The sequence below is a fragment of the Colobus angolensis genome, unplaced genomic scaffold (genome assembly GCF_000951035.1).
Source record: "Colobus angolensis palliatus isolate OR3802 unplaced genomic scaffold, Cang.pa_1.0 Scaffold29, whole genome shotgun sequence".
Classification (NCBI taxonomy): domain Eukaryota; kingdom Metazoa; phylum Chordata; class Mammalia; order Primates; family Cercopithecidae; genus Colobus; species Colobus angolensis.
Genome location: NW_012116154.1, coordinates 4,131,981 through 4,145,895, shown reverse-complemented (window position 1 = coordinate 4,145,895; position 13,915 = coordinate 4,131,981). Strand labels below are relative to the sequence as shown.

Sequence of the window (13,915 nt, the reverse complement as noted above, 5' to 3'; positions counted from 1 at the left end):
ATAAATCACAGATGCAGGGGGAAAGAAAAGTGAAGAAACATACAGCTGCTTGCTGAAGCCACATAGGGCTGCTTGTTTAAGCTTGTTTAAGCTGCTTAACTATCCATTGCTATATTTTAACTGTATTTAAAAATTTATAACTCTATTGTAATATAGTTAAAATATAGCAATGGATAGTTAATATCCTAAACATACAAAGATCTCCCACTACTTAATACAAGAAACTCAAAGACACTAATAGGAAAATGGGCTAAAGACAAGAACACAAGTGCCAGAGGAGGAAATACAATTATGAAATTGCATTTGATGTAAATATGAAAAGGTTCTACCTCACTAATAGTAATTAAATTAAGGCAACCTGCCATATTTGGAAATATTTATTTTAAACTAATAACCATGTTGTCAAAATGTGCTTATATGTACACAACCAATAGAAATGTAACTTTTGGGCTGGGCATGGTGGCTTACACCTGGAATCCCTGCACTTTGGGAGGCCAAGGCAGGAGGATCACTTGAGGCCAGGAGTTTGAGGACAGCCTGGGCAACAGAGAGAGAGCCCATCTCTACAACAAGTTTAAAAATAAAAAAAATTTTTTTAAAGAGGTGTAACTTTCTATAGCCTCTGGAAATTAACTTGGAAATATCTACTAAGAAACTTTTAAAGGAGATTTAATACCCTGCACTTTTAGAAAAGTAACCTTAGGAAATAGAGATATATACCGAATGTCTTGTTGAAATGGAGGGAGCTGAGAGCCGGTCAGGAACTGAAGAGGGATCCTGAGCTCTATCTGGAGGTCAACACAAAGGTATGAGCTTTGTGACTGAGGATATGTAAAGGTTTTATATATCACCATGAAGCTGTATCTATAATTGTGAAAAAAATCTACATTTTCTATGTTTTCTATATTACTATTATAATCTTCCTACTTAAAAGGAAAAAAAAAGCAGTAAAATGTAAAAAAAATATGGCTTTGATTCAGATGGGAAAATACAATTTAATATTGATATTTTACTGTTCATCAAATTGCTAAAAAGAACATTTTAGTGGAGTGGTTTCTGGTATTTTTCTGTTAAAGGAAAAAGAAGTTCAGGAAAAATAAGCAGTCACCATCAATAACATGAAAAAGTGTCCTAAACACTTATCAACATTTTCTCCCCAGATTGACAGTGTTAAAAAAAGTTTATCTGAGCTATGTTTTTACAGATACAAAGAAGCTGTTGTGGCTTATGAGAATGCAAAACAATGGCAAAGTGTAATCCGCATCTATCTGGATCACCTCAATAATCCTGAAAAAGCTGTCAGTATTGTTAGAGAGACCCAGTCTCCGGATGGAGCCAAAATGGTAGCCAGGTAACATAATACATTAATATTTTTGGACTTTCAAAAATTAACCATAAAAGTAAGCCTCCACCTTCTATCATCAAATATATTAATTCAAAAGGAATATTTAGTCTTTTTTTTTTTTATCAGGTCTAAGTATTTAAATTCAAAGGCTGTTGTGGTCAGCAGACAAGAGTATATCTTTCAAGTGTAAGCATATAATACAGAACTGCATGCTGGGTGTGGTGGCTCACACTTGTAATCCCAGCACTTTGGAAGGCCGAGATGGATGGATCACCTGAGATCAGGAGTTCAAGACCAGCCTGGCCAACATGGTGAAACCCCATCTCTACTGAAAATACAAAAAATTAGCTGGGTGTCGTGGTGCATGCCTGTAGTTCCAGCTACTTGGGAGGCTGAGGCAGGAAAATCGCTTGAACCCAGGAGGCGGAGGCTGCATGAGCCAAGATTGCGCCACTGCACTCCAGCCTGGGTGACAGAGTGAGACTCCATTTCAAAAAAAAAGAACTGCAATTTATCTAATAAATTTTGATTTTTAAATGGTTTAAATGGTTGAAAATTTTGTAAATCACAAACTCATTTAAGAGTCTAGCTAATTAAAGAAAGTACTTTGCTTCAGGTTTTTTCTACAGCTTGGTGACTATGGGTCTGCCATCCAGTTTCTTGTCATGTCCAAATGTAACAATGAAGCTTTCACACTGGCTCAGCAACACAACAAAATGGAAATCTATGCAGATATTATCGGTAAATATCATTTTTTCCCTGGTTCTCTTCAAGATGTTTATCATAAAAACACTTTGTCGCTTATGATCTAATTATCAGATTGGTATACATACAAGAATGTGCTTGGTGTAAATGTTTATCATTTATACGTAGACACACATGTTATCTATGTTATGTGTTGGATTTGAAGATCCCTGCTACTTCAAGGTGAGATGGTATTGTTAAAAAGGATTATTTTAAAAAATTAAGGGTCTTTCTGTGTGAATTCCAAGAGAGGCTAGATTTCCGAAATCCTGCTATTTATCAGCCAGTAGTAAATCGAAGATTTCAAAATGAAGGTGATAGAAAATGCAGGATGATTTTTGAAAATGTATATATTTTCATTAAAAAATCGAGTTACAAATGATGAAGAGTAATATACCCAAGATGTGTTTTTCAAAGATTTGGACAGTCCAAAGGAGAATTTGATATTCTGGGAATGCCTGCTTAGAGGTTTTCTTCTCATGTTTGCAATTATTTTTAGAAACTACTGAAATAATTTTCAAATTTTCATTTCATGGACCATACGTAATGTTATTTGTGTTTCGTTTTGTTTTATTGTGCTAAAATATATATAACATAAAATTTCCATTTAAAAGTGTACAATTTGGTACATTCATTCACGTTGTTATGTGGCCATCACTACTGTCCATCTCTAGAACTTTTTCGTCATCCCAGACTTTCTCTGTACCCATTAAATAATAATTCCCCATTGCCCTCTTTTCCCTAGACCCTGGTAAGCACGATTTTACTTTCTGTATCTATGAATTTGACTATTCATGGTACCTCATATAAGTGGAATCATAAAATATTTGTTCTTTTGTGTTATTTTGTTTTTTATAATTCACAAAATGACCATAAGAATTGATGTTAGGATTCACAAGAAAATATTTATTTCAGTCTTCAAGGAAACAAATTAGGTAAAAGCTTCTTGGGATGCTTTGGCTTCCCAAATGACTTCTTGCGAAGTCATTAAGATAATTAGAGAAAATAGAGTTTAAAAAAAAAAAAAAAGGAAGTACAGATAAGCAACTTCAGAATTGCCAATGCTTAACTTGACTGATGACATTTCTGTCCTAACATTACCACCACCATTTCACTAAAGCAATTTTTCTAAGTTCTTAAGAACATGGTTTGTTTTATATAAGGTGTGTATATTAAGGGTGTGTGTGTGTATGTGTGTGTGCCTCCTCCCACCTTCAAAACACACACATACTTTTCCCGACTTTGCTTTATGCCTTTCTCTTATAAACCCCCTTTTCCTCCAGCTGGAGGTGCAGGGTGGTTGTTATACTTTAGTATTCTATTGGGCCCCAACTCCCATAGGTAAATGTAAACGATGAATTGGAATTCCAGCAGCTTTGGGGGTTCTTCTTCCTCTATGCTTAATGTATTTAAGCCCCAAGCCAAAGGAAGAACAGTCATATCTTTAACCAGCATCTACTGGCTACTCGAATGTCATCTTCCCTACTTGGCTGACAAATATACAGACTATTGTTTAAACCAGGCATTGCTGAGAGGGATGGATTCCATTTGTATTACTAACAAAAACCTTATAATTTCCTCTCCTGGATGACATTTAGAGTTAAAAAAAAAGATGGAACAGAGTCAGTATTTGGGGTAATTGTGATAAGTATGTTTTGTGACGAAAACAGACATTAATAATTACATTGATGTTTGCTGTTAGGAGTTTTTAATCACCTATTTTTAGATCACTTGTTCTTAGATTTCTCATTAGATTTCTCTTAGATTTCACCTATTTTTAGATCACTCGTTCTTTATTTTCAGGTTAGCAGTAAAAGGTAAACAAATTTTGCTCAGATATTTTACTCGGTAAAACTTCTGTTATAGGTTCTGAAGACACTACTAATGAAGACTATCAAAGCATTGCCTTATACTTTGAAGGAGAAAAGAGGTATCTTCAGGCTGGAAAATTCTTCTTGCTGTGTGGCCAATATTCACGAGTTAGTATTTGCCAAGAAAATATACACTGACTACGCAGGAATAATTGTAGGAAATATATGTAAATGCCAGTAACTCCCACTCAGATTTGAAATCTCAGAGCTAACTCTGAAATCTTCCTCTCCCTCCCACACCCAGTCACAACCTTCCTTTGTAATACCTCTCACATCTGTCACTTTCATTCTAACTACCATCAACTCAGTCCAGGCCTACATGACCTTGCTTCTGATTATTGCAGTAGTTTCTTATTTTTCCTGTTTTTAGTTTGTCCGCCTTTAGAGTTTGTCATCCTTCACTTTGTTCCCCAAATAATAGTTGCTTTCATTGTTACAGAGTCCATTGGCCTAAGGCAGGGGTTACAGTGTCCAAAGAAGGGACACGATAAGTGAAGCTACGGGGTAAAGCTGCGCATTGTTCATGTGACAGGGTAGGGACTACTGAATGGCACATATCTTAAGAAGCCAGCTGTTGCTCACCTCCAGAAAATTGTTTTTTAGGAATCCAGGCCCTGCAGTGCCAGATCATATGATTTTTTTCAAGAGAAATGGAAGCTTGGGGCTGCCAGTTTTGAAATATGTGCCCCGATATTTATAGAATACCTCACTGGCCAAAAAAAACATGTCTGTGTGTGAATTCAGCCTACAGGCCACCACCAATTTGTTGTTGCTGGCTCTTAGATAAAGTCCAAACTCCTTAGCTGGCACTTAAGAGAATTTCCATAGTTTGACCAACCAGCCAGAATTCCCTAATCTGGCACCCAGCTGTTTCCATAGAAGAGTCCCACATTCCTCTAACAGCCAGGACTTCATCCATCCTGTTCTCCATCTTGGTTCCTCTCTGCTCCCTACGCCACCTACCACAAACCTATTCATCCTTCAAATGATACCTTCAGGATCATCTCCATGCCAAACCATCTTTTCTTCCTCAGAGCACCTATAAAAGAAAGAAAAAAAAAAACACTGACAATACAGTCCATTTGTCTTTTTATAGTTGTAAATTTCTTCCTAAGTGTGGTGTTATGGTGTGCAGGAATTAGACAATTATGACTTAAAATAATTGGTCTCTTATATTATCATCATATCACACAGATCTTCCTGGTAAGATTGTACATAACACAGAAAAGAGGGGCCATGCCATACCATTCCTGGTATTCTCCACGGGATCTAGTGAAGTCCCACATTCATAGTAGCAGGTTGTCAGTAACTATTTGTTGAAAGAATAAATGAATGAAAATAATTAAATCTTCCTACTGAAAAGGGCACATTTTGCCTTTTCATTTCATTAGGACTAGATTCTTCAGAGGGTTAACTGGGTCCTTCCATGTTTAAACTATACCCAGCTTTTAAGGATATGTTTAAGATCCAACACTATGCGAGCCCCTGGTTGAGATGAAGATACTTTCACAGACTGTAATTACTTTGTGTAAAAGCTGTGTGAAAGCTTTGTTTTCCCTAATGTGAAAATATTCTGAAAATTTTTAATTGCTATAATTCTCTTTTCAGGCACTTAAACACTTCCTGAAATGCCCAAGCTCAGAAGACAATGTGGCAATAGAAATGGCAATTGAAACTGTAAGTACACTTTGACTGAAACTTTCAAGAATGCCAATTTTTTAAAAAAATTCTTGAAGAAAATTTTAAATATATGCAGAAGTAGACCAAACGGTATAACAAACCCCTACATACCCATCATGTAGCTTCAACAGCTGTCAATGCATAGACAGCCTCATTTTATTCATGCCCTCACCCTCTTTCCTGGGTGTTTTGTGTTTTTTTTTTAAGTAAATCGCAGTCACTGTATCATTTCACTTGTGGATACAATATCAGTGTCTAAAAGATAAGAAACTTTGGATTTTCTTTTAGGTGTAACTTGAGTACAGTAAAGTTCAAAAATCCTAAGTGTACAACTGGATTAGTTTTTTCCTCTGTGCATACCTGTGTAACCCCCACCCAGATCAAGATATAGAACATTTCCAGCTACCGAAAGTCTCCCTCATATCACCCCCCAGTTAATATCCCCCACCAAAGGTAACCACAATTCTGACTTATATTCTTATAGATTCGTTTTGCCTTTGTATAATCTAAATAGAAACAGAATCACACATGTGTACGCTTGTGTCCAGTTTCAGTCAGCATTAAGTATGCAAATGTGTCTGTTTGTGTTACTGCACATAGCAATAGGTCATTCTTTTTTTTTTTTTTTTTTTTTTTGAGACAGAATTTCGCTCTTTTGCCCAGGCAAGAGTGCTGTGGCATGATCTCGGCTCATTGCAACCTCCACCTTCCAGTTTCAAGCAATTCTCCTGTCTCAGCCTCCCGAGTAGCTGGGATTACAGGTGCCTGCCACCGTGCCCTGCTAGTTTTTGTATTTTTAGCAGAGACAGGGTTTCACCATGTTGGCCAGGCTGGTCTCGAACTCCTGACCTCGTGATCTGCCCACCTCAGCCTCCCAAAGTGCTGGGATTACAGGCATGAGCTGCCGCGTCCAGCTCAGCAATAGGTCATTCTTCTTCATTGCTGTGTAGTATTCTACTATATGACTGTACCACAGTTTATTTACCCCTGACTCTGTTAATGGACTTTTGAGTTGTCTCCAGTTTGGGCATATTATAAATAAAGCTGCCATAAAGCTGTTCATGTCTTTTGGTGAACAAAAGCCCTCAGTTTTATTGGGTATATATCCAGGAGTAGAATCATTAGGTCGTAGTATTCTAAATACAGGTCTTTTTGTCAGATATATGTTGCAAAAATCTTCAAAGGCATGGCTTACCTTTTTATTCTCTTGATGAGCAGAAATTCTTAACTTTTAATAAAGTTCAACTCATGAATCTTTTATAGTTAGTGCTTTTTGGTCCAATTAAGAAATTTTAAGCTGGGTGCAGTGGATCACTTGAGGTCAGGAGTTCAAGAGCAGCCTGGCCAACATGGTGAAACCCCATCTCTACTAAAAATACAAAAATTAGCTGGGCATAGTGGCGGGCACCTGTAATCCCAGCTACTTTGGAGGCTGAAGCAGGAGAATCACTTGAACCTGGGAGGCAGAGGTTGTAGTGAGCCGAGACTGTGCCATTGCCCTCCAGCCTGGGCAACAAGAATGAAACTTCATCTCAAAAAAAAAAAAGAAAAGAAATCGCTGCCTATCCCATGGTCATGAAAATATTTCCCTTATGTTTTCTTCTAGTAATTTGTTCTATCTGTCTCATTTAGGCTTATGCCCATCCCGAATTAATTAGGTATATGGTATAAGGTAGGGGTCAAGGATATTTATTTTCAATGTGGATATCCTGTTGACCCAGCACCATTTATCAAAATACCATCCTTTCCACCACTGAACTGCCACAAAGCATTTGTCATAAATGAAATGACATGAAATTACCATGTAGTATGAATCTGGTTTGGGACCCTCTAGTCTTTTCCTTTAGTCTGTCCTTGTACCAATACTCCATTGTCCTGATTACTGTATGTATTGTATATTATAATCTTTCTGTTTCTGTGGATTTGCCTATTCTAGACATTTCATATAAATGGAACCATATAATATGTGGCCTTTTGTGCCTGCTTCTCTCATTTAGCACCATGTTTTCAAGGCTCGTCCATGTTGTAGCATGTGACAAGAATTCATGCCTTCTTATGGCTGAATAATATTCCATTGTATGAATATACCACACATTGTTTATTCATCAGTTATTGGGCATTTGTTGTTTCTTCTTTTTGGCTATTATGAGTAATGCTGCTATTAACATTTGTGTGCAAGTTTTCATGTGGACATGTGTTTTCATTTCTCTTAAGTGTGTTACTTAGGAGTGGAATTGCTAGACCATATGTAAACCCTATGTTTAACATTTTGAGAAGCTGTCCAACTGTTTCCTGAAGCGGCTGACCACTTATATTCCAACAGGCACTGTGTGAGGGTTCCAATTTTTCTAATAGCAATTCCTTGATACTGTCAACTATCTAGTTAGGGTTCAAATTTCTTCAGCTCTTGCATAAATGCTTTCATACAGTTGGTTAGTTCACCTTAGTATCAAGACAAGGCTCATGTATTACATTTAGTTTATATGGGCTTTAAGTCTCTTTTAATCTCCCTTCCCCTCACTTCTCTCCTTCTCTCTCTCTCTCTCTCTTCAACTCTGTCTATATCTCCTAAACACCGCCCGCACATGCATACTTGCTATTTATTTGTTAAGAAAATGGGTCATTTATCCTGAGGAATTTCTGACATTTTGATTTAGCTAATTACATCCTTGTGGTATAATTACCCTGTATTTCCCACTCACTAGTAGTTAAATCTAGATACTTGATCAGATAGAGATGATATTTCTGTAAAAGCAACTTCATAGATGGTACCGTGTACTTCCTATTCTCATCACAGCAGTAGGGCCATATCTTTTTTTTTTTTTTTTTTGAGACAGAGTCTCACTTTGTCGCCCAAGCTGGAGTTCAGTGGTACAATCTTAGTTCACCGCAACCTCTGCCTCCTGGGTTCAAGTGATTCTCCTGCCTCAGCCTCCCCAATAGCTGAGATTACAGATATGTGCTACCATACCCAACTAATTTTTGTGTATTTTTAGTAGAGTCAGGGTTTCACCATGTTGGGCAGGCTGGTATCAAAATCCTGACCTCAAATGATCTGCCCACTTTGGCCTCCCAAAGTGCTGGGATTAAAGGCATGAGCCACCACACCCAGCCTAGTAGAGCCATATCTTAAATCAACTTGGGCTGCCATAACAAAATACCATAGTCTGGGTGACTTCTGGAGTTTGAGAAGTCCAAGATCAAGGTGTTGGTAATTTGGTTCCTGATGAGGGCTCTCTTCCTGACTTGCAGACAGCAGCCTTCTCACTGTGTCCTCACGTGGCCTTTCCTATACATGTAAGCAAGGAGAGAGATGTCTCTCCCTTCCTCTTAAGGCTACAATCTAACCTTAATTACCTCCCAGGGGCTCCATTTCCAAATACCATTACATAAAGGTTGGGGCTTTAACAGATGAATTTGGGGTATGTGGGGACACAAACACTCAGTTCATAGTAGCCCATATTTTTGTGGTCTTTTTTTGTTGTTGTTGCCCAGGCTGGAGTGCAGTGGCATGATCTTCGTTCACTGTAAACCCCACCTCCTGGGTTCAAGTGATTCTTCTGCCTCAACCTCCTGAGTAGCTGGGACTACAGGTGCCCACCTGGTTCCTATGGTTAAAAAAATTAACCACACCTGGCTAATTTTTTTTTTTTTCTATTTTTTAGTAGAGACGGATGTTTTACCATGTTGGCCAGGCTGTTCTCAAACTCCTGACCTCTGGTAATCCACCCACCTTGGCCTCCGAAAGTGTTGGGATTACAGGGGAGAGCCACTGCGCCCGGCCTGGTCTCTCTTTTTATGGTGTTAAGATTGATTATTGGGTGTAGGTGTGGTCAACCTGATCAATCTATGATAAGCTTTCCCATCAACTTGTCACCCAATGATTTCAGCAACCATTGATGATTATTACTTAGATCGGGGTATCCAATCTTTTGACTTCCCTGGGCCACACTGGAAGAAGAAGAAGACTTGCCTTTAATTAATAAGTCCAGAAGGGCTCTGATTTGGGTGGTTCAAGTGTCCATCGCAGGATTAATCAACTGGTGGCCACAGGGATGGAATATCATGCCTGGGCAAATTGGGTCAAATTCCCACCACTAGACAAAGTTCAGTAGCCATAGAGATGGGGTCTCTTAAGACATGGAATTTCCACTGGCACTCCATGGTTGAAGTGAAGCAGAAGCATTTCTCAGAAGAGTTGAAGGAATGAATATTAGACAAAATTATGGATGTCCCTTGCAGCTGTCAAATTTCTCTCTTTTCATTAGTATTCTGTAATCCCACAATACTTTCCCATTGTTGTATTTCTAATGGATTTTGTTAAATTTTATTAAGGTCAAGGACATGTAGTCAGTAAAACCAACATATTTGTACTTATTGCTGGGATTACTTCATTCAGACAAATCCATTCTGAATTTTACTACTGGATTTTTTTTTTCAAGTGCAGCTGCAAATCATTTTATGCTTAAGCTGCAAAACCTCTCGTGGTTCCCCATTGCCTCCACAATTTATTCCCAAATTATCCTTCATGGATCATAAAATCTTAGAAATACCTGGAAGTGAACCAGTCTAACCTCCTTCATTTTACTGATGGGGAAACTGAGGTACCAGAAGATGATATGACTAACCTACAGACACCCAAATATAATCGATCTGGGACTAAAACCAACGCTTTCTTTCCTTCCCACTTACCTCTTACACTCCTCTAGGTCAGCAGCCTGTGCTACAACTAAATTGGCCACTTTTTTTTTTAACCCCCTTTTGAGACAGGGTCTCTCTCTGTTGCCCAGGTGGCATGATCACAGCTCACTGCAGCCTTGACCTCCTGGGTTCAAGCAATTCTCCCACCTTAGCCACCCAAGTAGCTGGGACTACAGACATGCCACCACACCTGGCTAATTTTATATTTTTTGTAGAGATGGGTTTTTGCTGTGTTGTCCTGGCTGGTCTTGAACTCCTAGGCTCAAGTGATCCTCCCACCTTGGCCTCCCAAAGTGCTGTGATTACATGTGTGAGCACAGTGCTCAGCCTTAAACTGCCCTCTTTTATTTGAATAGATCAGGGTTCCCCTTCCTTCGTTCCTTCACTCTTGCGTCTTACACCTAAAACACCGCTACCCCTGCACCTCTGCGTCTCATACTCCTACCTAATAAGCCTTTCCTAAACTGTCCTCGAGATGAAATTTCACCCTCCCTAGAATGGTCTAAGTACTTTGAACGTCACTTACCACTGTATAGTAACTCCCTTCAGATTTACAAGTTCCTCAAGGTCCAGAACCCATCTCTTTATAGAGTGTTCAGCACATGGCAGTCACTCAATTAATACTTGTTGAATCGAGCACATGTTGGTCCCTAGCTCAGTGAAAACAGGTGATAACAAGTTTCCCTCCCAGTCTTCCATTTCTTTCTTTCTTTCTTGGGGACCTTCCCCTGGGGGGGAAAAATATCACTTTTACTCATGTCTTGCATTTTCTCACAGTCTGCGCGCTTTTTCACCTGCTGATTCGCAGCCAGAAGCCACACCCCTGAGTTATTGGGTTCACCGTCAAAATGCTTGTGCTTCACCCACCCCCACCCATCCCCATCCTCGACACCTCAAAGCTTTGAAACACCTCCTTGGTTTATGGAGCGGAAAGGGAAGTATGAGACCCCTCACTGGGATATGATGGGGAAGGTGGGGCTCACTTGTGTCCCTCAGGTGAGTTGGGAGAGTCCTCCTTACCTCCTTGCACTGAGTTTCTGCCTTCTCCACTCCATGAACTTGCTTGAAAAGGTCCCCACAGATCTCTCACTTGCTAAATATAGAAGTCTCGTGTCAGTCTTCACCCTACTCCATGTTACAGTAACATTTTACCCTATTATACTACATCTTTCTGGACGTTTTTCCCCTCAGAACACTGCATCTTCTGTTCTCCACTTCCTTCTCAGATGGTCCCTTCTCAGCCTCCTTCCCTGGCCCCTCTGCTCCTTCAATGCAAGCGCCCCTCAGCATTCCATCCGCACCCTGCCATGAGTTGCCTTTGCCTGGCCACATCTATTCCCTGCTGGCTCTCCTGTCTGCTTGTCTGTCCTGACACTTCAAGTGTGCTCCACTCTCCCTGGGGACAGCTGCCATTGTTGCTGGTGACAAAAACAATAGGGACAGCCGGGCATGGTGGCTCACAGCTGTAATCCCAGCACTTTGGGAGGCCGAGGTGGGCAGATCACCTGAGGTCGGGAGTTCAAGACCAGCCTGACCAATGTGGAGAAACCCCATCTCTACTAAAAATATAAAATTAGCCGGGAGTAGTGGCATATGCCTGTAATCCCAGCTACTCAGGAGGCTGAGGCAGGAGAATCACTTGAACCCGGGATGCAGAGGTTGTGGTGAGCAGAGATCACACCATTGCACTCCAGCCTGGGCAACAAGAGTGAAACTCCCGTCTAAAAAAAAAAAAATAGGGACACCTATCGAGTGCTGACCCTGCCAGTGGGGAGGCCACATTTTGCATACGTAATAGTGAAAATTACTCAGTGCTTCTCTGAAATTTAAATTTAACTGGGAATGCTGTATTTTTGTTGTCTGTATTTGACAATCCTGTCTACTTGGCACCTGTTCAAGCCATATACGTGTATTGACTTATTTAATCCTCACAGCAGTTCTGTGAATTAGGTGCTATTACTGCCCACGTTGAGGCCCCAAGAGTAACCTGCCCAAGATCACACGGGTCTCAAGTAGTGTCACTCAGTTGACCCCCAGCAGGCTGGCTCCATCCAGAGCCTTTGCTTTAACCATTTCTCTGTCCTGGCTTATTCACCCAAAGCCATCCACAGAAGCCATCAAGAGAACAAGCTCTATCATTTATGTCCCAGCATCCCTGCTTTACCGAAGTGGCAAGAGCAGAGGTGACACAGATTGGTGAAAGCCTACCTTTTTCCCCCGACGGTGACCACAGGTGGGGCAGTGTGCAGAAATCCTGCAGCCTGAGAGCCTCTGCACCTGCAGGTTCAGGGCCATCTCTCTATTACTCAAGTCTACTGATTGTATCCTTCCTCTACTGGACAGATAACTTGCAGACTTGTCCTCATACCTCCCCTGAGGTGTAGCAAGCAAGGCCATGTGTTGCTGAGTCCCTAGTGATCATTTCCTCCATTGTCCGGTGGTTTTTCTCATTGTAATGTCATTACCATGACAAGACTGTTCAGTGTTCCTTCCCCTAAGTTGAGCTCCAGCTATGTTTTTTGCTCACTCCTTTTTAATAGACACAGAATTCTGAAGCCTCCTAATTTTGTCAGTAATTCCCTAGTGCTCCCTCTAAATTCCTGACCTTACACATTCTGTTCCTTTTAAACTCATACATGCCCATCCTGCAATGTGGTACATTGTTTTTCTGGTTCAACACCACCCAATACTTCAATGATTTAACTCACCTTTTTGGAGATGAATTTTTTTTCCTCTTTTTTTTTGAGACAAAGTCTCACGCCGTCGCCCAGGCTAGAGTGCAGGGGCAGGATCTCGGCTCACTGCAACCTTCACCTTCCAGGCTCAAGCCGATTCTCATGCCTCAGCCTCCCAAGTAGGTGAGATTACAAGCATGCACTACCACACCCAGCCAGTTTTTGTATTTTTAGGAGAGACAGGGTCTCATCATGTTGGCCAGACTGGCCTTGAACTCCTGGCCTCAAGTGATCCACCCGCCTCAGCCTCCCACAGTGCTGGGATTACAGGCGTGAGCCACCATGCCGGGCCTGGAGATGACTTTTAAGTAAAGATTTCTAAGCCAGGCTTGTCTCCAGAGCCGTACCTACATTTCAGCTGCTTGCCTTTATCCAGGCTCCTCTGGCTGGGACCCTCACTTCTTTACACTTTCGATGACATGTAGTCATGCGCAAGACCTTTTCCTCAGGGAGCCGCTGCAGAAGAGGGCACCTGGAATGATATCGCTGTGTCAGCGCTTGTGCTTAAGATGCTGTCCTCAAGGTGTCATAGTCATTTATCTTAAAGTTTTTATTAAAACATCCGAGGGCCGAGCACGGTGGCTCACGCCTGTAATCTCAGCACTTTGGGAGGCTGAGGTGAGCAGATCATGAGGTCAGGAGATCAAGACCATCCTGGCCAACATGGTGAAACCCCCGTCTCTACTAAAAATACAAAAATTAGCTGGGTGTGGTGGCGCACGCTTGTAGTCCCAGCTACACGAGAGGCTGAGGCAGGAGAATCGCTTGAACCCAGGAGGCGGAGATTGCAGTGAGCCGAGATCGTGCCACTGCACTCCAGCCTGGCAACAGAGCGAGAC

At 40.8% G+C, this 13,915-nt stretch overlaps 1 protein-coding gene across 2 annotated transcripts in view; it reads left to right on the top strand.

The window, feature by feature from the left end:
* Nucleotides 1–13,915, top strand: part of WDR19 (WD repeat domain 19) — a 93,782-nt gene that overhangs the window by 59,251 nt on the left and 20,616 nt on the right. For both annotated transcript variants that reach the window (XM_011949102.1, XM_011949103.1), the window contains 4 exons: nucleotides 1,205–1,351; nucleotides 1,962–2,086; nucleotides 3,956–4,068; nucleotides 5,569–5,637. In XM_011949102.1, coding sequence (XP_011804492.1) covers nucleotides 1,205–1,351; nucleotides 1,962–2,086; nucleotides 3,956–4,068; nucleotides 5,569–5,637 — 454 coding nt within the window. The remainder of the gene's footprint in view (nucleotides 1–1,204; nucleotides 1,352–1,961; nucleotides 2,087–3,955; nucleotides 4,069–5,568; nucleotides 5,638–13,915) is intronic.